This window comes from Aulonocara stuartgranti (genome assembly GCF_965226115.1).
Source record: "Aulonocara stuartgranti genome assembly, chromosome: 4".
Classification (NCBI taxonomy): domain Eukaryota; kingdom Metazoa; phylum Chordata; class Actinopteri; order Cichliformes; family Cichlidae; genus Aulonocara; species Aulonocara stuartgranti.
The window spans coordinates 38,432,748-38,457,129 of record NC_138942.1 but is presented as its reverse complement, the minus strand read 5'-3'; the positions used below and the strand labels follow the sequence as shown (position 1 = coordinate 38,457,129).

The window sequence follows — 24,382 nt, the reverse complement described above, 5'->3', positions numbered from 1 at the left end:
AAATGTACTAAATAAATAAATAAAGGTGATTGAATCCCTGGTTAGCAGAACCCACAGTGTGACAGTAAACAACAGGTATGTAGTGAATAACAGGAGGACCAGAAGAAGAAGTTAGAAGTTATCGACCTGCCACGCTGTCGACACCACCGGGGCACGCTGAAGCAGTTATGCTGAAACTAACTCATGTTAGAAGCCAGGATGAACTACTTTTGCCAAGCACCGCCCTCCCTGGTGTCCAGAGTGTACTTGCTGCACTAGTTTTAGCTTTTCAGAACTAGTAAAAGGTCACCCCCACCCCCACCTCCATCACCTTGGGTTTTGCATCCCCTATTGTAACCTTTGGAAGCAGTGCATCTGCCTGGTCGCTGAGGTCTATCACAGTGAGAAGGGCGGTCGCAGCATCCCTGTTGTGAATCAAGGTAAACTCAAACACCAACATGAACCTTTGTCTGAGCAGAGCCCTCTGGAGCAGGTCCTGCATTCATCTTTCCCTTAAACCTGACTAGTTTCCCAGTTCCTGCTGTCAAACACCCCCACAGCTGATACTGCCCCACCACACTTCACTGCAGTGACGGTACTGGTCAGGTGCTGAGTGTTGCCCGTTTACTGCAGACGTGAACTTTGGCTTTCAGGCCAAAGGTTCAACATTAGCTTCTTCAGACCAGACTTTGGCTGCCTTCTAGCTTCAGTTGGGTCTGCTCACTAACTAAGGACCTTCAGTTGTCCAGATTGGTTCAGCTCTGGGAAGAGTCCTGGTGCTCCCATTTAGGAATGATAGTGGACACTGTGGTCATGAGACCTTCAAGAACATTTTCTGGACCCTTCCCCAGATATGTCCCTCGAAACAATCCTTCCTCTTCGGCCTGGAGACAGATCCTTATACTCCCTGGAGTGGTTTGTGCTCTGACATGCACTGTCTATGAGATCTTAGACAGGAGTGTGTGTAACGTCCCAGCACACCACTGAAACAGGGGCCGAACAATCAGACAGGTATCATCTGTGGCAGCTAGCACTCCCCTGGCACCAGCCCTGACCGACACACCTGAGCTCGTGTCATGGTGAAGGCTATGAATACTCAAACACTACTCACTGTTCTTTTTATTTCATGCAACAACTTTTTTCACGTCATCATTACGAGGTACTGAGTGTACAATGTGGAGTTAATGTATTTGAAATAAGGTTGTAAACATGAGTGAGGTGCTGTGAATACCCTGCAGATGCACCGAATCACAGCCTGCAGTGTGTTCAGCGCCCTCCTTGTTATCCAGCCAAAGGTGAGCAGCACAGATCCATCTTATAACTGTGAAAAGGATCGATGGAAAAACTATTAACTGAACGGTGGGGGCCGGTGTTGGTGACACTTTCTTTGACACCAAGTATCTGCACCACGCTGTTCCTGCGACACGGACCTGTCTGAGGGTTTTGCTTCATGTGCTACTTTTGCAGTGTGGTCCCAACGTCATCCAGCAGCTTTGCAAACTAGAAACTCGCCAATCAACAACGTCACCGTCAGAAGGTTTGGCTGAGTTTATTTTGGTGAGAGACACAAGCAACATTTAACCACAAGACACATTTAGCATTACAATACTTACCCAACAACCAATAAGAACTCATGATTAACACACGTTCAGAGTCCATGCAGGCACGGATTCAAACCCACAACCTGTTTGATGTGAGGTGACAGCACTAATCACCACAGTGCTGCACAAACACCAGAATGTGTTTCACACTGGTGATTACTCTGAGGCAATAATGATAAAGTCAACCTGCTTTCTGCCATCATGGCAACCAGCCATCTCTATCTGAACTGAATACATACATAAAATACAACCTGACATATTAACACCCAGAGAAAATGTAGAACCCAGTACAGAATGTGTCAGCTGATCGCTGGAGTGTTTGCAGGGATAATGCTTCGTGTCAGCATGTTCACATACTCATACAAATGTAGCTGTGGAGACATCCTGTGATAGAAGCTGACTGCATCAGTCTGTATGTCACAAACCACAGTGTGTTAAACATGTTTCAGTCCAGAGTGAAAAGGACAGCCTACCCCACCAACCAGCCACAGCCTAAGCTGCTCTCCGATGCATCCATCAGAGTATGAGTGTGTGTGAATGTGAAAAGCACTTTGGTAGAAGGAGCATAAAGAAAGTGTGAAGAGTAGAAAAGCACTACAGAGGAAGCATCCACCCTGTCACACACAGTTTCCTTTCAGGAACACAGAGTGCCTGAACGATGCTGCTTGTGTATGCACACATTCAACCAGAGTATCGCTGCTCTGATCACCAGTCAGCCAACACACGTCAGTGCTTACACAACATTTACACATCACACAGGAGGCATTTTGTCAACACACAAAAGGAGTATTTACTGTACATGTCACTGTAACAAAGCAGCCAGCTGAGAATTATTTGCCCATCCCAGAGAGCCAGTTAAGCTTAAATAAAGAAGTCGCTGCTGTGTCTTCATCCTGATCAGCGAGCTGCCTGAAAAGGCTGCCTGGCCGGAAGCTGTCATCACTGCCTGCTGTGAAGGACTGAGGAGCCTGGAGGAGGAAGGAGAAACAGGTCACGGGACATCTGAAGACAAGCACCTGGCAAAAGAGCTGCTCTGAAACAGGAGCCCGACTCTGCTCAGACCTTCAGCAGAGTCAGAGAAGGGCTGCCATCTGAAAGCTCCTAACGTTTTACCACGAAGCAACTTTATGAATGAGGAGAATGGAAGAGAGTCCAGACCTGGAATTATTTCTGGCCATGAATGATTCCAACACTGGAAATGTTAAAGATAATACAGTCATATGAAACGTCTGTGAAGGTTCTCAGTCATCCAGGTCATGGTAGTCTAAGGAGCTTGCAAAGAAAAGTGTCTGGACTTCTTTGAGTTGCTTGAAGACGTTTCACCTCTCATCAGAAAAGCTTCTTCAGTTCTAAGGTCAAATGGTGGAGAGTCCCAGATTTAAGCCCTGTGGGAGTTTCCCCCCACAGAGGGACAAAGGACCCCCTGATGAGTAAGTGAGAATTTCAGTAAGTTACTGAAATTCTAATTTGTCCAAGACTTTCAATGATTACAGCTACAGTATGAAAATCCTGAGTCATCTCACTCTCAGCTTTGACAAACTTGGGTGTGCAGGCTGTCCACAGCGGGCGCAGTGATGACATCACCCTTTCACTCTTTCACAGCTCAGTGGTAAAAATGTTTTGGGTGATGTTTTACTCTATTTAATAAACTGGCTGTTATTTCACATGTAGCGCTTGTACTTTAACTTTACTTTAGGTTGTTGGTGGCAGTATTCTGTTGTAACGTGGCTGTTCACCAGCAGAATCCAAACACACAGTGATGAACACACTGGTTTGACACTGGTTTGCTTGAACTTAGAAATGCTGGGAAGGCAAAGGGCGTGACACAGGACATTTAGATAAGCACAGTAAAACAGAGACGTAAAGTCATCGTGTGGCTGCCAGTAAATAACATCACAGAGGGGAAATGTCCCAAACAAGAACTCTGACAGACTCTGAACTCACCACCAGCTGCTGAGGAGCTTCAGAGCTTCTGGAAGCTGCCTTGGATTTCTGCACATTTGACACGCTGAGAGGCAGCAGCCCGAACCTGTCAGACACACAAACAGAGTATTTCCAGTTTGGCCAGTTGAACAGTGCAGTGGTACGTTGGTCACCAGCACCACATTTTTCTGCTATTGGGGAAAACAAGGAAATCTAAACTAACAGTTGAACCGCTGAAGTCATAATTGTGTAAAACCAGCAGACCAGTTGAAAAGCTGCTTTTGTCAACATCTGTTTCTTTTCCTCTCTGTGTTCATCATCCTGGTGGTGTTGCTGGCTCTCTGCAGCCCACTATCTGAATGTCAGCACCACCTGCCAAGCCAACAGACCCACAGACATTAGAGATAAGCTTCTGAGGCCTCCCCTGCACCACACCTAACTTCTGTCCATAACGGTTATCAACAGTATCAGTCACATACTGCACCAAACACTCCCAACGGCTGTACAGAGACTGACCTGCTCCTGGCCAGATACCATGAGATTAAGGAGGTCCTCAAAATATTCCTTCCATCCCCCAACTATACCCTCAGGTAAATTCAGCAGCGAAGGCCACACTCACTACATGTATGAGTCAACACTGCTTCCCTGAGTCAGCTGAAGCTTTCCCAGAATCACTCTGAGGCAGACTGATTTTTGTTTCCAAGGACTCACTGAACTCCTACCAGTGAGTCTTTGCTTCAGTTACTACTCAGGCTGTGTTCTGCTCGGCCTGTTAGCACCCCTCAGCTGCCACCCAACTCTAGGCTAACCAAGCCTGATAGGAATCATTCTTTTTGCCTCCCTTCGCAGGGATTACCAGCACAACAGTCACCGATGATGTTGTAGCCTCAGCACCGTCCAGCAGCTTCATCAGAACATAGTCCACTCAGATTCAGTGTCCCCAGCCTCCCTCGGAAAGCTGCCAAAGTACTTCTGCACACAGGAGTTGAAGGTTTTGTGGACCAGGGCCTCTGCCAGGTGCTCCCAGTGCATCCTCACTATACTTTCAGGTGTGCCAGGCCTGTCCACCACCAGCTGGTGAGAAGCTGACGGATCAACTCCTTTCTTCACCAGAACATATGTTCACAGCCACAGACATGATGACACAACTACAAAACTGATCACTGAACTGTAGCCTAGGGTGCGTTGGTGCCACATGCGCTGACGGACATCTTTATTCTTGAACATGGTGTTCAGTGTGGAATAATTGATGACCACTTGGCTTCAGATCATGCCGGCCACTCCTCCCAGTCACACCCCTGACTGTCATTGCCCACATGTGCACTGAGGTCTTGTAGTGGGACGATGGAGACGCCAGACGTAGTACCCTCCAGCACTCCATCCAGTGCATTCAAGAAGGCTAAGTGTTCTGAACTGAATTATTAACCGCACAAACACAAACAACGGTTAAGACCCACTCCCCAACCTGGAGGCAGGGAAGCAGCCTTCCTGTCCACAGGTAAAAACCCAAATGTACAGGCAGCAAACCGGCGGGTACAGGAATACCCTCCTGGCAATTCAAACTGGAACAGATTCCAGCTCCTCTGCAGGAGACTGGTTGCAGAGCCCAAGCTGTGCATTAGGGTGAGCACAAGGAAGTCTAACTGGTATCGCTCAACCTCACGCACTGGCTCAGGCTCTTTCCTCACCAGATAGCTTCGATAGCTGAGGATCAGGCTGCCCTGGCCTCTGCTTGACACAGCTTACAGAGCCTTCCGCCATGTTTATTCTCACGCCTATGTCACGTGACGATCCCATCTTATTGATCATTAAAGAGATGAAAGTGAAACTATACCATCAGATTTTACTTACCCATTACTTTCTTTTTCATTTAGTAACTATTAGTAACTAAATTCTGACCTGATCTGGCTGCTGGCTAGCGGCAGTATGTTGTAAGGATCCTGGGAGTTCAAACTGCTGCTTCGCAAAGCAAACTGCTTCTCTGAGCCTGTCAGGAGCCCCAGCAGGACCTGGAGGAAAAACAAAAAGACTCCTTATAAACTGACAAGGAAATAATTAGGACAGCATTAGATGAGTGGCTCATAGGATCCATTCAGACAGCAAACACAACACAGAAGACATGTTCACTGACTTTGGACAATAATCTTCAGAAGTACATCAGGAGATATCGTGACACTCTCATATCCTGATATAAGACATTTATCATCCTGACAATGATATAAATCACAAAAATGTAACATTTTCTGTAAATTCTGTGAATCTCGAGCAACTCGACTTGCGTGAAGCTTTTCTGTTTGGATGTGACGATGGATGTGTTCATGTCACTCGGTTCCTTTGCACAGTCTTCCATGCACTTGTGTACTTGCAGTGACTCAGACTAAGTGTTGTCTTTGTATACGCTACCAGTGAAAGTGTGGACACACCTTCTCATTTAATGGTTTGTCTTTATTTTTACTTCTTTCTACATTGTAGATACAAACTGAAGACATCAAATATATGAAGCAGCATATATGGACGCATGTAACAAAGAAAAAAATATTTATATAATAATTTATATTTTAGAGTAGCCATCCTTTGCTTTGTTGACAGCTCTGCAAACCCTCGGCCTGCTCTCACTGAGCTTCATGATGTAGTCACGTGACATTGTTTCACCTCACAGGTGAGCCTGTCAGGGTTCATTGGGGGAATTTGTTGCCTTCTTGATGGGGTTGGGACCATCAGTTGTGTTGTTCAGACGTCAGGTTGGTGCACAGCTGACAGCTCTGTTTGACAACTGTTAAACCTCTTGATGCTCAACAATCCAGGTAAGTAAATCTCCAAAGGCTGATTCAGTTCATCTGGATGTTTTCAGTGGGAGAAACGTTTCGTCATCATCCAGGTGACTTCTTCAGTCTCAGCTGACTGCAGGTTTCCAGTCTTATAAACAGGACATATAATGACTAAAGTAGCCCACTGAAGGAACAATGGGCTGGCAGGTCAGCTGCAGTCAACCTGCAGTCAGCTGAACTGAAGAAGTCACCTGGATGATGACGAAACGTTTCTCCCACTGAAAACGTCCAGATGAACCGAATCAGCCTTTGAAGACAACTGTCAGAATTCATATTATGGAAAGAAGCAATCATCTCAGTAAAGAGAAACAACAGTCCATCATTACTTTATGAACTGAAGGTCAGTCAGTCCAGAACATTGCTAAAACTTTGAAAGTGTCTCCAAGTGCAGTCACAAAAACTATCAAGTACTGATAGTTGATGATGAAACTGTCTCACATGACGACCTAGGGCTGGGCTATATCATACTGTTCACGGTAATACCGGTGTAATGTTGGGCAATGATGGGAAAATGAAATATGGCGATAGAATATGGGTAAAACGTGCAGTGCCTTTGTTTTCATACGCACATGGCGGCGACGCAGAATGAGAAGAGCGAAAGTGGATCATTGAATGAAACCATGAACCTGAACTGGTTTGTAAAAATGCTGCAGCTTCACTGGTGTGGAACTGGTTTAGCTTTCGTCCGTCAGATACACAACAAAGCACTATTTTTGGTAGAGCATGCTAGCGGGCCGTCGTTGTTACCGTGTTGTTTGGAAAATACGGCGCACTTAAAATCAATCCTTTGATTTTTCTGAAAGTCGACAGAGCCCCTTATAATCCCGTGTGCCTTATGTATGAACTCTGGTTGTGTTTACTGACCTCGAAACGATTTTATGTGCACGGCGCTCGAAAATCTGTCAGATGCTTCAGTGCGACTTTGCTGAGCTACGAAGCCGCACCGCTTGATGGATTGTCGGAGCGTTACGGCTATCGTAGGCGGAGCCTCGCGGAGTGATACGTACTGTGCTTCATCATAATGTTACCGTATTGTGTGTGTATAACCTCTTTTTAAGTTCTGTGGATGTTATACATGGTTATGCTGAGGATGTGTCGGCCAGTTTCCACTGGAAATGCTTTTTGGTCAAACTGTCAGTGAGGAATTTGCACTGTTACATTTTATATAACTTTAATGCAGATAAAAAACAGCTGCTTGTTTAAGTGAAAATACATTGATGGGTTTTTTGCACTAATAAAGTTGAGGAGTTGTAAAGTATTTTGTCTAGAGTCAATTATATCGTCAGTTATATCGTTATTGCAAATTTTCAAATGCATATCGTGATAAATATTTTTGGGCATATCGCCCTGCTCTATGAGCACCAGCCCAGGAAAAGAAGACCAGGAGTCACCTCTGCTGCTAAGGATACATTCATCTCATTACTCTCAGGAATCCTGCTGCCTCCACAGTCACCTGACCTAAACCCAGTGGAGATGGTTTGGGATGAGATGCAGCGCAAAGGGAAGGCAAAGGACCAACAAGTGCTCAGCATCTCTGAACTCCTTCAAGACTGTTGGAAACCATTTCAGGAGACGACCTCATGAAGCTCATGGAGACGCCGAGAGAGAGCAAAGCAGGAATCAAAGCAAAGGGGCTGTTTGGAAGAATCTGAGTTATTTCACACTTTTTTGTTTAATACATAATTTTATGTTGTGTTTATTCAGAGTTTTGATGGCTTCAGTGAGAACCTACAATGGAAATAGTAGAAAAACCATTAAATGAGTATGTCTGTGAAGGTTCTCAGTCATCCAGGTCATCGTAGTCAAAGGAGCTTGCAAAGAAAAGCGTCTGGACTTCTTTAAGTTGATAAGAAGGACAGACGCAACAACATTGTCATCCCCTATGTAGCCGGTGTATCAGAGAAACTCAGGAGTTTTCTCCATGCATGACATCCCGGTACATTTCAGACCCAGCAACACGCTCAGACACAAACTGGTTCACCCGAAAGACAAAACTCCAAAACACAGACTTAACAATGTGGTGTATGCTGTACAGTGCAGCAAGGAATGCTCAGACCTCTACATCAGAGAGACCAAACAGCCACTTCACAAGCGCATGGCACAACACAGAAGAGCCACCTCCACAGGACAAGACTCAGCAGTCCATCTGCATCTAAAGGTCAAAGGTCACTCTTTGAGGATGCCAATGTTCACATTTTGGACAGAGAGGACAGATGGTTTGAAAGAGGAGTGAAAGAAGCATCTATGTCCACTGTGAGCGACCATCTTTGAACAGAGGCGGGGTTTACGACACCAACTCTCTGCCATCTATAATCCAGTTTTGAGATCCTTCCCAGACGCCTTAACGCCCACTCACATCCTGGGCCATCTGACCTCAGGAATTCGCATGATAGGGTGGGGCCAGGTTTCACAATGAACACACCCGAAACTCTGGCTGATTGGGACCCACACCCAGTTTCACACCTTGGCTCAGGCGATTAGAGGATCATCAGGGGGTCCTTTTGTCCCTCTGTGGGGGGAAACTCCCACTAGGTTTATATCTGGGACTCTCCACCATTTGACCTTAGAACTGAAGAAGCTTCTCGGATGAGAGGTGAAACGTCTTCAAGCAACTTAAAGAAGTCCAGACGCTTTTCTTTCCAAGCTCCATTAAATGAGAATGTGTGTCTCTTAATGTATGTGTCCGATATAAATGTGTTGTCCAAATGAACTGCCTGTTACAAAAATAGCATTGTTTGTCTTTGACTCATTTAAGCATAGCTGGAAGTACCAAGGTCCTTTGAGACAGTCGGTTGAGGCTGGCGTTCAGGTGAGGTGTAAACACGTCCAGGTCAAAGGGGTCAATGAAGCTCTCCAGCCAATCACAGGTTTCATGGAATCTGTAAGACATACAGCACAACGTTTGCAGTTATTTAACACTCCACTGTCGATAAATGCAAATGGACTCCTAATCTTACTGACCACCGAAGGCAGTCAGGGGGCTGTGTCCAAAGTCAGGGATGTGTGTCCAAAGTCAGGGGGCTGTGTCCAACGTCAGGGGGCTGTGTCCAACGTCAGGGGTGTGTGTCTAAAGTCAGGGGGGTGTGGGGGCTTTGTCCAACGTCAGGGGGGTGTGGGGGCTGTGTCCAACGTCAGGGGGGTGTGTCTAACGTCAGGGAGGTGTGTCTAACGTCAGGGGGGTGTGTCTAACGTCAGGGGGGTGTGGGGGCTGTGTCCAACGTCAGGGGCTGTGTCTAACGTCAGGGAGGTGTGTCTAACGTCAGGGAGGTGTGGGGGCTGTGTCCAATGTCAGGGGGCTGTGTCTAACGTCAGGGGGGTGTGTCTAACGTCAGGGGCTGTGTCCAACGTCAGGGGGGTGTGTCCAACGTCAGGGGGGTGTGTCTAACGTCAGGGGGCTGTGTCCAACGTCAGGGAGGTGTGTCTAACGTCAGGGAGGTGTGTCTAACGTCAGGGGCTGTGTCCAACGTCAGGGGGCTGTGTCCAACGTCAGGGGGCTGTGTCCAACGTCAGGGGTGTGTGTCTAACGTCAGGGGGCTGTGTCTAACGTCAGGGGCCTGTGTCCAACGTCAGGGGCCTGTGTCTAACGTCAGGGGGCTGTGTCTAATGTCAGGGGGCTGTGGGGGCTGTGTCCAACGTCAGGGGGCTGTGTCTAATGTCAGGGGGCTGTGGGGGCTGTGTCCAACGTCAGGGGGCTGTGTCTAACGTCAGGGGGCTGTGTCTAATGTCAGGGGGCTGTGGGGGCTGTGTCCAACGTCAGGGGGCTGTGTCTAATGTCAGGGGGCTGTGGGGGCTGTGTCCAACGTCAGGGGCCTGTGTCTAACGTCAGGGGGCTGTGGGGGCTGTGTCCAACGTCAGGGGGCTTTTTCTAAAGTCAGGGGCCTGTGTCTAACGTCAGGGGGGTGTGGGGGCTGTGTCCAACGTCAGGGGGCTGTGTCTAACGTCAGGGGGCTGTGGGGGCTGTGTCTAACATCAGGGGGCTGTGGGGGCTGTGTCCAACGTCAGGGGGCTGTGTCCAACGTCAGGGGGCTGTGTCTAATGTCAGGGGGTGTGGGGGCTGTGTCCAAAGTCAGGGGGCTGTGTCTAACGTCAGGGGGCTGTGGGGGCTGTGGGGGCTGTGTCCAACGTCAGGGGGCTGTGTCTAATGTCAGGGGGGTGTGGGAGCTGTGTCCAACGTCAGGGGGCTGTGTCTAACGTCAGGGGGCTGTGGGGGCTGTGTCCAACGTCAGGGGGCTGTGTCCAACGTCAGGGGGCTGTGTCTAATGTCAGGGGGCTGTGGGGGCTGTGTCCAACGTCAGGGGGCTTTTTCTAAAGTCAGGGGGCTGTGTCTAACGTCAGGGGGGTGTGGGGGCTGTGTCCAACGTCAGGGGGGTGTGGGGGCTGTGTCCAACGTCAGTGGGCTGTGTCTAACGTCAGGGGGCTGTGGGGGCTGTGTCCAACGTCAGGGGGCTGTGTCTAATGTCAGGGGGTGTGGGGGCTGTGTCCAAAGTCAGGGGGGTGTGTCTAACGTCAGGGGGGTGTGGGGGCTGTGTCCAACGTCAGGGGGCTGTGTCTAATGTCAGGGGGCTGTGTCTAATGTCAGGGGGGTGTGGGGGCTGTGTCCAAAGTCAGGGGGCTGTGTCTAATGTCAGGGGGCTGTGTCTAATGTCAGGGGGGTGTGGGAGCTGTGTCCAAAGTCAGGGGGCTGTGTCTAACGTCAGGGGGCTGTGGGGGCTGTGTCCAACGTCAGGGGGCTGTGTCCAACGTCAGGGGGCTGTGTCTAATGTCAGGGGGGTGTGGGAGCTGTGTCCAAAGTCAGGGGGCTGTGTCTAACGTCAGGGGGCTGTGTCTAACGTCAGGGGGCTTTTTCTAAAGTCAGGGGGCTGTGTCTAACGTCAGGGGGGTGTGGGGGCTGTGTCCAACGTCAGGGGGCTGTGTCTAACGTCAGGGGGCTGTGGGGGCTGTGTCCAACGTCAGGGGGCTGTGTCTAATGTCAGGGGGTGTGGGGGCTGTGTCCAAAGTCAGGGGGGTGTGTCTAACGTCAGGGGGGTGTGGGGGCTGTGTCCAACGTCAGGGGGCTGTGTCCAACGTCAGGGGGCTGTGTCTAATGTCAGGGGGCTGTGTCTAATGTCAGGGGGGTGTGGGGGCTGTGTCCAAAGTCAGGGGGCTGTGTCTAACGTCAGGGGGCTGTGGGGGCTGTGTCCAACGTCAGGGGGCTGTGTCTAATGTCAGGGGGCTGTGTCTAATGTCAGGGGGGTGTGGGAGCTGTGTCCAAAGTCAGGGGGCTGTGTCTAACGTCAGGGGGCTGTGGGGGCTGTGTCCAACGTCAGGGGGCTGTGTCCAACGTCAGGGGGCTGTGTCTAATGTCAGGGGGCTGTGTCTAATGTCAGGGGGGTGTGGGAGCTGTGTCCAAAGTCAGGGGGCTGTGTCTAACGTCAGGGGGCTGTGGGGGCTGTGTCCAACGTCAGGGGGCTGTGTCCAACGTCAGGGGCCTGTGTCTAACGTCAGGGGGCTGTGTCTAACGTCAGGGGGCTGTGTCTAACGTCAGGGGGCTGTGTCTAATGTCAGGGGGCTGTGGGGGCTGTGTCCAACGTCAGGGGGCTTTTTCTAAAGTCAGGGGGCTGTGTCTAACGTCAGGGGGCTGTGGGGGCTGTGTCCAACGTCAGGGGGCTGTGGGGGCTGTGTCCAACGTCAGGGGGCTTTTTCTAAAGTCAGGGGGCTGTGTCTAATGTCAGGGGGCTGTGGGGGCTGTGTCCAACGTCAGGGGGCTGTGGGGGCTGTGTCCAACGTCAGGGGGCTGTGTCTAATGTCAGGGGGCTGTGGGGGCTGTGTCCAACGTCAGGGGGCTTTTTCTAAAGTCAGGGGGCTGTGTCTAACGTCAGGGGGGTGTGGGGGCTGTGTCCAACGTCAGGGGGCTGTGTCTAACGTCAGGGGGCTGTGGGGGCTGTGTCCAACGTCAGGGGGCTGTGTCTAATGTCAGGGGGTGTGGGGGCTGTGTCCAAAGTCAGGGGGGTGTGTCTAACGTCAGGGGGGTGTGGGGGCTGTGTCCAACGTCAGGGGGCTGTGTCTAACGTCAGGGGGCTGTGTCCAACGTCAGGGGGCTGTGTCTAATGTCAGGGGGGTGTGGGGGCTGTGTCCAAAGTCAGGGGGCTGTGTCTAACGTCAGGGGGCTGTGGGGGCTGTGTCCAACGTCAGGGGGCTGTGTCCAACGTCAGGGGCCTGTGTCTAACGTCAGGGGGCTGTGTCCAACGTCAGGGGGCTGTGTCCAACGTCAGGGGGCTGTGTCTAATGTCAGGGGGCTGTGGGGGCTGTGTCCAACGTCAGGGGGCTGTGTCTAATGTCAGGGGGCTGTGGGGGCTGTGTCCAACGTCAGGGGGCTGTGTCTAACGTCAGGGGGGTGTGGGGGCTGTGTCCAACGTCAGGGGGCTGTGTCTAACGTCAGGGGGCTGTGGGGGCTGTGTCCAACGTCAGGGGGCTGTGTCCAACGTCAGGGGGCTGTGTCTAATGTCAGGGGGTGTGGGGGCTGTGTCCAAAGTCAGGGGGGTGTGTCTAACGTCAGGGGGGTGTGGGGGCTGTGTCCAACGTCAGGGGGCTGTGTCTAATGTCAGGGGGGTGTGGGGGCTGTGTCCAACGTCAGGGGGCTGTGTCTAATGTCAGGGGGGTGTGGGGGCTGTGTCCAAAGTCAGGGGGCTGTGTCTAACGTCAGGGGGCTGTGTCTAATGTCAGGGGGCTGTGGGGGCTGTGTCCAACGTCAGGGGGCTGTGTCTAATGTCAGGGGGGTGTGGGAGCTGTGTCCAAAGTCAGGGGGCTGTGTCTAACGTCAGGGGGCTGTGGGGGCTGTGTCCAACGTCAGGGGGCTGTGTCCAACGTCAGGGGGCTGTGTCTAATGTCAGGGGGGTGTGGGAGCTGTGTCCAAAGTCAGGGGGCTGTGTCTAACGTCAGGGGGCTGTGTCTAACGTCAGGGGGCTGTGGGGGCTGTGTCCAACGTCAGGGGGCTGTGTCTAATGTCAGGGGGCTGTGTCTAATGTCAGGGGGGTGTGGGAGCTGTGTCCAAAGTCAGGGGGCTGTGTCTAACGTCAGGGGGCTGTGGGGGCTGTGTCCAACGTCAGGGGGCTGTGTCCAACGTCAGGGGGCTGTGTCTAATGTCAGGGGGGTGTGGGAGCTGTGTCCAAAGTCAGGGGTGTGTGGGGGTTGTGTCCAAAAAAAGTGGAGTAGTCAGCAGGATGCGAGTAAAGATGCAGGAGAAATGTACCGGTGAGTTAACAGCACATCACTGCATCACACACCAGGAAAGGCTGTGTGGTGAAGTCCTAAAAATGGAGCATGTAATGGTCACCGTGACGCAGACCGTACATTTTACCTGAGCTAAAAGTTTAAATCACCGTCAGTTTCAGTCTTTTATGTGGGAAATAGATTCAGAGTTTGCCCACATTCCTTCATGCAGAGCTCCGCTGGCTGAGTTGGGATAAAAGTTCAACAGAGTTTTTGAGCTCAGCAAGGAAACCTGTCAGTTCATGGACATGTGTGATGCGGTGAAGGCGTTTCAAGTGAAGCTGTCACTAATGCACCAGTGCAGCCTGCCTCACTTTCTCTGTTGCAGTAATGTTGAACCAAGTCAGCGCACTTTGCTGAGCTGCACCTGTGCAGATTCAGATGCAGCTGCAGTGTAATGATGCACTCAGGGAAAGACACTGAATGGCCCGCACAGTTTATTAGCTCCACTCCTGCAGCAGCGCCCAGCTCGTCTACATGCGGCTCCAACCTTGTGTTTGCTCTCATTTACTTTTTCTGGGGGTTTGGCAGCATGTTCATATTTCTAACTTGCATCATTTTGACAGGATATATTTTTATGAAGAGCAAAATATTTAAAGTTTCTTTTTTTAAGTTTATTTAATCTGGAATCATATTCCTGTCTGTTTTTATTCATATTTATGTTTAAAAAACATTGTTTGAGTGTTCAATAAATCTTTATCTTGTTTGGCCTGCGACCTAAAGTGTGCCTTCAGTTTTGGCCCCCTGTGCGATTGAGTTTGACACCCCTGGGCGAGACCTACCAATTGAACAGCCACTCACGTCGCAGGATTCAGTCCCTGATTCTGGACACAACCATATGAACCCGTGAACACCTCGTGCTGCACTACAGTATTACAGGATTACAGTTTCCAAGCTTCCTCGGGTGTTTGCAGACTGTGCACAAACAGCCCATGACACATATTTTGGATGTGAATTGATACCTTGGGTCTTGCTGTGGTCGGGAGTTCTTCAGTTCTTCCAGTCTGCTCCCCAGAGTAGCGCTCAGGTAACGGAGGTCAAACAGGAACTGCAGGGCTCTGTTCTGCGTCATGGGGAATACAGCATCCTGAAGGAGAAGGGAGGCACAACCATAGAAAATACATTTAAAGTGCTAACCACGCCCTTATGTTTCTGTGCTCCTTTGCCATCAGATCAGTTTCTCACTGCCATCGTTTTGACAGTTGCATTGACAAAATACACTAATCAGTCATAACCTTATGACCACCTGCCTAATATTGTGTAGTTCCCTTTTGTTGCTGCATTGTGCTCCAGTAGAGCCCTGAAGGTGTGCTTTGGAACCAAGAGATTCTCTCTCACATAGACTGGACTGAGATCTAAGGAATATGGAGGTCCAGTCAACCCCTCAAAGCTATATTGTTTTCCTCAAACCATTCCTGCTCTGTCTGATGTTGCATGTTCCTGCTGAAAGAGGCCATAGCAATCATGGCATACACCATGAAACATGGTCTGTAACAACTGGTAGGTGGCACGCATCCACATGCAGGACCCAGCAGGACATTACCGAAAGCAGACCTTCCCAAAGTGTGGGGGCGCAGAGCCATTGTGGGGGGGGGGGGGGGGGGGGGGGGGGGTGCGCGGTGTGAAACAGGAAAAAAACAACAACAACAACAACGCTTGGACACTGCTAGCACGGGCTCCCACACAAACACAAAGCAGGAGATGAAGCATCGCTGAATATGTTTCCAAACCAACTTCATTCTAAGCCAAAGACTAGATTTTTGCTGTAAAAACAAAAGAAGCAAAAGAAGTTTGGGAACCACTGACCTAAAGGATTATACTGCATCTGCAAGCTTGCCACGCAAACACCCGAGCAGCCACGTCATATAAGAGAGAACACGACTGATCAGACCAGGCGATCTTCCTCCACTGCACCGTGGTCCAGCATGGGCACCCTGACAGATCTGCAGCCCCATTAAAAACACAGTTCCTATCAGAGCAAGCACTACACCTTTGCCAATGTGACCTACAGAGCTTGTCTATTTGATCAGACCACGCTCTCCAGTTAGCCTGTCCACCATTGTTCTGACCACTGCAGACTGGAGCCCCCACAGGATGCTCTGACTCAGTTATCTAGCATCACTACCTGGACTCTACGTCTGCCCATTTTCCTGCTAAAACACCAACTTCGAGGCCCAAACGTCGACTTGCTCCCTAACATGTCACACCCAGTAAAAGACGCCATGATGAAGAGATGGTCAGTGACATTCACTTCACCTGTCAGTGGTCATGAGTTATGCCTGAGTGGTGAACAGGCCTATAGGGTGTGATTCTAATATCACATTGGACCTCTGATCTCTTCGGTTCAAATAAGGTTTCTTTTAGCGCATTAACGCGTTAATGTGGCGTTGACACCAAGTAACCCGGACTAATCTGTGTTAACTCGTTAACAGGGATATGCCAGTTATGACGCGTTAACCCGGTGACGCTGACAGCACTAGTTTCTTTGTGTCGTAACACTTCCTACTTCCTTTTTTGTATTAACAACATTAAAGACATTATAATGGTAGTTTGCACTGACGCCCTGACCACGAGCAGAGCCATGAAACTCCTCTCGTTGTTAATCAGACATCATTCTGTACACGTGATAGTAGGTTCATTCATGTCCATGGTAAGGTAGGCTGACTGTGGTACTGCATGAAGGAAGGTGCAGTTCAAAGCAGGATAAACAGGTTAGTTTGCTGTGATGATTTAAAGTAAAGAACAGTGTGTGACTGATGATCACGGTCAGAGTTAAGCTCATGATGCTGAGATCCACTCACTGGATTCACTCCAACTTGACACCAGCCAGTATAAAGGCAGCATGAGCAGCACACGTCCGTACAGCTGATGAAACAGCTGCTTCTGTAAATCTACAAAGAGCCGTAAACCTCAGATCAGCTGATCACAGCCTGAACACTAAGAAAATAGAGCCCACAGCAGAGACCTGTGTGAGCTCTCCCCACGCTGAGTCCTTACAGCGAATCTCAGGGTTCATGTGCTGATCCCACCGATGTGGGGGAAAGTCACCCTCTCAGCGTTTGTCCTTTCCCACTCAGACTCTACCTAACCAAGCTGAGTACATTTATTACAATTTAACTGTTGACTAAAAGCTTGTTTCCAATCTACTTTCTTACACTGTTACTGAACTGATGCAGCACAGCTCCGTCAGCTTTGTACAACAATACAAACCTTTTACTTTCTTACTGTGAGCACATTTCACAACCTGTACTTTTCACCTTTAATCGAGTAAAGAAGTAGAATCAGTGCTTCAGTTTTTACTGGAGTATTTCTGAACACTAGTATCTGTACTTCTACTTAAGTATGCGTGTACTTAGCTCTTCATTAGTCTCTCATTGAATATTTCTGGCTGTCTGTAGCCATACACCAGGTCCTGCTAGCATGATTCCCTTCTTTTCCTCCTACAGAGCCGTGACGCTCTGCTCGTCTGTGATCATCATGAAGATTATTCTCAGACTTTTCTCAGAACACAGGAAATCATCAGGTCGAGGAATAATCCAACTATCTACCAGACAGGTCCCAGTTACCGTGCTGCTGGTCTGTGTCAGGCTGTGGTAATGGTGCAGGACTTCAGTCAAACAGGTCTGCAGAAACTCCTGGAGGGTGGAGCGAGGAAGGGCGTGGCCTCCCACCCTGTTTATTTCCACACACAGCTGGAACAGCAGGGACTGCACAAACCACGTTGGCTACAGAAGACACCAGAAACAAAAGGTTGCCATCAGACCTCAGGATGGATTCTGGGTCCTTCCAGTTTGTATCAGATGTCCTCCTGACCTGTACTGGAAGACGGATCTTGGATGTAACGCTGCTTCCAGACTCGGCCTCCTCCTGGATTTCCAGATCCTCCCAGTTAGTTGCTGTAGCTAAGATGGTGCCTGCAGACTCAGCATGAAGCACCATGCCAAACTTCTCCAACAGCCCCTGCAACACAGAGCCGAGCAGGTCTTCAGACAACACCAGAGTCATAGCTGTAGACCTTTGACCCTCCCACATACGTCTGTTGAAACTAAAACATTAGCAAACAGACAGGTTTCACAGCCAACAGCAGCATGATCACTGGTTTAGTCAGTGTCCCTCCACCCGTCTGCTCAACAGTTCAGTCAGATAATACACTTTCACTCAACCTTTATAAACCAGTTTAACCACAGCTGGATGCTATGTGACGTGATGTGATTCTACTGCTCTATCAGATTTCTACAAACCTCCCCATAAACCGACACTAACCACATGTCAAGTTTACATGTACACTTGTGACTGTGTCTGACTTTAGAAAGAGCGGCGCTCCAGATGCGGTAGGCCTCCATACTGCAGCCAAGAAGCTCCTCCTTCAGCTCCTCCCACTTGTCCTGGGAAGGCCTGACCTCTGCAGCGGCCGTGGCTTTGCCCAGCTTCTTGCCTTGCCTGGGGGTCCCTTTGGCTGTGCTGTCAAAACCACACTGCTTTCCCAGGATGCAATGCTTCAGGTTGGGGCACAGTTTGCCCATAGACTGGCTCAGCCTGGCCATGAATAGAACTGAACTGAGGCAGGTGGGCCTGGCGTCTGGCGAGGCCGCAGCCAGCTGTGATCGGATGAAGGACAGAATGTGGTGAACACAGGCCAAACAGCCGTCACGCAGCGCCGCCTCCACTGCTGCGGAGTCGATGAAGCGGTTAAATGAGGATGACGATGGCTGATCAGCAGAGGAAGGGACAGTGGCCAAAGTGGAGTCAGAGCCTGCAAAGCACGACACATTAACAACTGTCAGTACTTTCAATATTTCAGTGGTCCAATAGTTGCCATTCGTATGTTTATACAATCCAAAGAGTATGAAACCCTCAGATTTAGCTCCAAACGCTTCTGTGGTTTTCAGCACTGCATCAGATCAAAGACGTGACTGAAGTGCAGACAGATGTGCTCCATCAGTCCTGCCAAGTACAGTTTCAGACATTCAAAAGGGATCGGATAGCTGACATCACCCAGTTTCATGGTCAGGTGATGTCACTTCCTGTTATTCCACGAGAAATGAAAGAATCTAGAGTTGGTTCCAAAACTTCAACAAAGATAAAAGCCTGAGCTTTTCACTGGTCTTTCTCAATATCACATTAAATCAGGATAAATACACCATCAATCTGTCAGCTGAAACACAAGGAAACCCCCACAACACTCCCAGTGGACCTACCCACGTCCTGGGAGGGGAGGTAGTGCTGGAGATCATCCAGTCTGGCTTTCAGCTTTGCATCAATGGAAGAGCAGAAGTTCTGAACACAAGGTGTGAGCGCCTGCGTCTTCATGGCCAGGCCACTCCTGTGCTGCTGCTGGCCCCGCTGGCTCACACTGAACCAGCCTGCGTCGTTCAGCAGGTCCCCTGGAGACTCCAACCACAAGAAGGAGGAGACATCTACCTCATACTGGGCCCCATGGCTGCTGTGGGCACCTGAAGACGAATGGACGCTCTGGGTCTGCAGATCCCTGACGGCGGATGTAAGGAGCTGGATAGACAGCACTGAGATGGCTTCAGTTTCCTCTTTAGTGATGACCTTGAAGAGTCGAAAGAAACAATAAAAGTGTTACAATAACTGCATGTTTATCCCCCGTCATTAGCAAGTATACAGACTAAGTGGGCCCTGAAAATGAACCTATAAAGCTAAAGATAGAAGAACAGCAACCTGCAGCCGCTGGAGGAAAAGCTGCTGCAAGATGTCCTCCCAGACGGTGAGGGGGTGCTCCAGCAGACGCTGACAGACGGTGCTCCAGTGCTGACTGATGGAGTCTGCTGACAGAAGGTCCCAAACAGCGTCTCTGATGGCTGCCAGCCCCTTCAGGCTCTTGACGTAGACCAAAAGGCTTCCAACACCATGGCAGATGTCCTCCTTACAGCTGGAAACAACACATTTGGAGAGACTGGAAATGATCATGTAGCCTTCATGAAACACACGCCCTGGACTCGATAACATCAAGGTGAGCTTTGCAAACAGGCCAGAAATAACCAGTGTGGGTAAGTTACTTTAAGTAATTAATTACTAATTACTTAACCAACAGTGTATTTAAAATACTTATCTAATTACTGTGTCTGAAAAGTAACTTAATTACTCAATAAGTGATTTAACTAAATACTTCTTAAAATCCCAATAAAACCTTGAGTGGCAAACAATAGAAATTAAACTCTTTAAATAATAAATTATTTTAAAGACGCAGACTCTGCAGCAGCGGCATCTCTTCCAGTGTCGCCTGCAGTCACCGTCGGTGCTGCTGAAGTAAAACCAGGTCCTGCTCAGCAGTGTTATCCATGGATGATGAAGGATCGCTCAGAAGTCTTCGTCTATGCTCTGTGTCAGGCGCTTCAGCAGGTTACTGCTGCTGTTAACAGCAGCCCATAGTTTTTACATATCACTGTAATGTTCTTGTCTGCTTGTTTCAGAAAAGTGAAGAGACGGGAACATGTCCACGTCATGAAACAGCCACTCGCTTCAGTCCGACAGCTTCCGCTGTAGAAAACGACCGTGCAGCAAACTGGTGTGGAATGACGCGCAGCTGCGCCTCAGCCATGTTACAGAGCAGAGTTTACTTCTACCTTTAGAAGATAAATGATTGAAATTAAATAACGATGTTCAGCCAGTTTAATTATTTTACAATGTAACGCAAGCACATTGTAAGTAACTGTAATTAAAATACCTAAAAATGAACAGTAATCAGTTACTCTACTTTTTCAGTGGAAAAGTAATTTAATTACACTGGACCATGACATGAGAATAATAACGATAACAATAAGGAGTAGTGAATAAATAGATGTGCGAGTGGTGAGCACATGTGACAGGTGGTGGGATGAGACGCTCCCTCATCTTTGTGTTGTTTGTTCCGTCTCTGGTCGGAGCTTCATGTTTGTTGTCCTGCAGTGTAAGACATGATTGGACCACAGACACTGGTCTTCATTGTGTCCCACAGCAGTCGAGGTGCACACATCTGCAGTGGATCGAATGTAAGTCAGCAGTTCTCTCCTACACGGCTGCTGAGCACCACCTGCCTGGACGCCAGTCATCACACCGTCACAGATAGATCCAGTTTTCACGTCGACGACTCCAAACCAGTAAACTTCATCTGGTCTTCCACTCGTCGTCTCACAAACTGAAACTAAAATGAAGATCAGCAGATAATGATCCTGTAATGAACCACGTTAAACACTGACCCTCCTGCTCCTCGTGTCTAAACCTAAAACTTTGTCCTTGAGCCAACGATCATGACGGTGTTCATGGCTCCACCCTCACTGGTCCCCAGGTGGAGGACCCACAGTCATCTCCGGACATGTTTAAGGCCACTGCAGCGGTGTGTAAGTGGCCGAGGATAAAATGCAGCGCGTCGGCTCCCTCTGCTGCTCGAGGAGGCAGCTTTAAGGAAGTCTGCAAGGCTGTGCTGGATCACGTATGCTACCCCGAGGACTCCCGCCGCCACTTCTGTGAGCTGGACTCCGCCTCGGGGTGATCGCTCCCTTCTATCAGCTCAAAGTGATCACAAGTCACTCCTGACAGCACAGAGGCAGAGCTGGAATGCTACTATTAGCACATTTTTCTATGCAAACAACACTGAAACTGAAAGAAAGGAAACAGCAGACATTCAGTGGCCTTACGTATCGATCCACTGTTGAAGAGTGTCTTGCAGGTGCTCCCTCTGGATTGGCTGAGCCAGGGTGCGAAGGACAGGTTGAAACTCTGAGATGGACGCAGGCAGATACTTTAACCAGCTGCCTGTACTCACATCTTCCTGCAACACCCTTCTGTCCTTAGCTGAGGACACAGATGGGGAACATTGGAAAAAGGGGGCTGTTAGTTTCTCAGACTGAGTGTTTCAGAGCAGTGCTCTTACTGCACACTCACAGCAGCTCAGACTACACGCACAATACAGTCATACAGTGTTGTATTCAGCATCTGCGTCACATCCACAGACAGTTTAGAGTCAGCTGTTCCTGTGAGGCACGGGGAGACATGGCCATGCTCACCCAGGAGATGAAAGCCAGCAAATTCTTGCTCTGAAGCAAAGCTTATTCTTATTAACCTGAACACAAAGACCCCGACGTGTCCTGTCTCAGCTGTTTACCTGCAGGACTCGTAGATGTGACGTTGTCCAGGACAGAGAAGAGCATGCCACAGCTCAAAGCTTCATCCCCTGGCCTGGGGCTGCCCTCTGGGGGGAGGTAGAAGATGGCATAGGCCTGAAACAGAGTGGTGACCAGCAGCTCCACGAGGCTGCACACCTGGGACTTGATCCCTGCACCTGCAGAAAAGCACAGGTTCATGGACTAACAGAAGCCTCGAAGGCTTTTTCTTTATCAAATCAAACATTTGTCACGCTTTACCACAGAAGGAAACTATAGAGCATACCATGCTGCGGTTGGTTCAGCAGCTGATGTATGGATGATTTCCGGGCCAACAAGAAGTCAGCCAGAGCCTGCCGAGGAGAGCTGTCTTCAAGCAGCATGATGGACACCAAGGCTTCAGCGATGGCCTGGTCCGACACTGCACGGCCCCTCAGCAGAGCCCTGCTGTCCAGCAGAATGGCTGCCCTGCAAGAAGACGCTTACTCTCAGCTACTACAAGTGCACTATTTTAGTTTCCAGCCACGGAGTTTCGATTTCAAGTTTCCGTTAAGCAGGAATTGTGACACAAACCTGAAGTGTTCGGTGGTGGCAACCTGTCGGATTAGGATGGGAAATCGGACAAGGACGGAGCTGTAGAGGCCTGCTGCAGTGGCCTCCAGCTGCAGCAGATGGTGCAGGTGGCAGCACATCAGGTAGAGCTGCGTGGCTCGGAGGTAGTGAGATGCCTCCATGGCACTCCAAATCCGCTCCGGGATCTCCAAAAGCAGCTTGATCTGGGAGGCCATGGTGTAGAACTTTAGCTGCCACGGTGTCTGGCTCTGCAACAGGACACACAGTGCGTCTCCGTCACAACGTCATCAGCTTCAAACAGTTGCTGCAAAAGCAGTTTGTGCACATGTGAAAGCGTTCGTTCTCTTAACTCAGGAGAAGCTTTAGAAGGAAACACGCAGTTTAGACGTCATTTCAACCAAGTGTTGAACTTTGACTGATGAAGTCCAGAAGAGTGTGTAAGGACTTCCCCAACACATCCACCCCGACACTGCTGCTGATCATCTGTGTGCAATATCTCAGTCTCTCCATGTTCTGTGCACTTATTCTGGTCCCAGTCTGTTTCAGTGTTTCCTACACATACACCATGTATATAGTTCCACTCACATATCTATACATACACACTGCTTTTTATTTTATTCTATTTATTTATTTATTTTCCACTTTCGTTGTATATTGGTTTCTCTTCTTCTTACTTCAGCACCTTTGTGGTCCAGAAACTGCACAATGACAATAAACAGCTGGAAGTCTCTGAAGCCTTTTCTCCTGAGCAGCTGCCTCACTGTCTGTATGGTAACTGCACCGCAGTACAGTGGATCGTGAGAACAGCTGGGAAGATCACTGGAGCCGCTCTTCCCTCCATCACAGACACTTATCACACTGCAAAGCCACCAGCATCGTGGAGGACCACACACCCCACAGACACACACTCACTGCCAGACTACAGAATAGTTTCTTCCCCCAGGCCATCACACTCCTGAACACTCAGTGACTGGACACACACACACACACACACACACACCAGGTCACTTCTGCACTGTTGTGTGTCTGCATCCTTCTGTTCTGCCTGATGGTGCTTGTGTGCTGCATGTAGCAGCGGTGTTGAACAGGCTGGAATGAACCACACACTGCTCTGTGACGAAGCTGTGTTCAGGTGGTTCAGCAGCCTCACCTTTCCTGAGCAGCTGCGAGTCTGCCGCGTTTGTAGGTGAGGTTACGGTAGATCTTCATGACGTTGTCAAGTACTACTAAGGCGCATGCGTCGACACACGGCGTTTGGCTCACCTCCACTCTGCAGCTGGCCACGCTGGCTCTGCCCTGCTTCAGCCTGTGGCAGTACTGCTGCATGTCCTGGATGGACTGCACGACGCTCTCCGAGCACTGCTTCATCTCCCCGATCGTGTCGGCGGCGTCGATCAGGTCCCGGTACCGCTCGCCCACCATCTGCCTCAGCTCCTCCCTCTTCTGCTCGATCTCCCCGCGGACTTTGCGCTCGATTCCGCGGATCTCCTCAGTGTTATAGCACTCAAAGAGAAGCGCCGGGTCGCTGATCTCCGACACCCGGAGAGAAAGCGCGTCCTGGGCCATGGTAGACGCACAACAACATCAACCGAGACTCCGATCCGGAAACCAACGGAAGACACTTCCTGTCTCCACGTAAGCGACAGCAGCGGAACTGGTCACGCTGCTGTCATTTCCGTGGGCGTCGCTGTCCCGTGAACCAAGCGAAACATCCCCGAGTTCGCTCATCTTATGTGTGTGTGCGCATTATGAGTTTAACACACACTAACCAGCCGTTTACACATGATCAGATATCACTGTGTGACGTTTAAAACACACTCATGACAGGCCGAGTGCAGCAGTGTGCGCACGCCGTCGTAGAAACAGCAAACAAATAAACAACAACAACAATGGCGACTCTATGTACAGGTAAACACGTGACCTCCGCCTGTGAAATGAACACAGCGGCCTGTTTCCTACAAACTGCATGAATGACTTCAGTATGATGTGTGGTGATGTTTGAAGATGCTGCTGTCAGCAATCAATCAATCAATCAATCAATCAATCCATCCATCCATCCATCCATCCATCTATCTTTATTGACAGACGTTACGTCCATAGTTTCAAAAAACAACAACACAACATA

At 49.7% G+C, this 24,382-nt stretch overlaps 1 protein-coding gene across 1 annotated transcript; it reads right to left on the bottom strand.

Annotated features, from left to right (window-relative positions):
* Positions 1–1,513: 1,513 nt before the first annotated feature.
* On the bottom strand, positions 1,514–23,963 carry cog1 (component of oligomeric golgi complex 1). The gene is made up of 15 exons (XM_082530457.1): positions 23,521–23,963; positions 22,258–22,505; positions 21,971–22,152; positions 21,687–21,863; positions 21,220–21,376; positions 19,265–19,475; positions 18,778–19,135; positions 17,884–18,332; positions 17,393–17,539; positions 17,146–17,304; positions 14,542–14,666; positions 9,102–9,210; positions 5,403–5,512; positions 3,525–3,609; positions 1,514–2,548 (listed from the first exon to the last, which is right to left on the bottom strand). The coding sequence occupies exons 1-15, from the start codon at positions 23,821–23,823 to the stop codon at positions 2,411–2,413; spliced, it is 2,958 nt and encodes a 985-aa protein (XP_082386583.1). The 5' UTR covers positions 23,824–23,963; the 3' UTR covers positions 1,514–2,410.
* Positions 23,964–24,382: the final 419 nt, after the last annotated feature.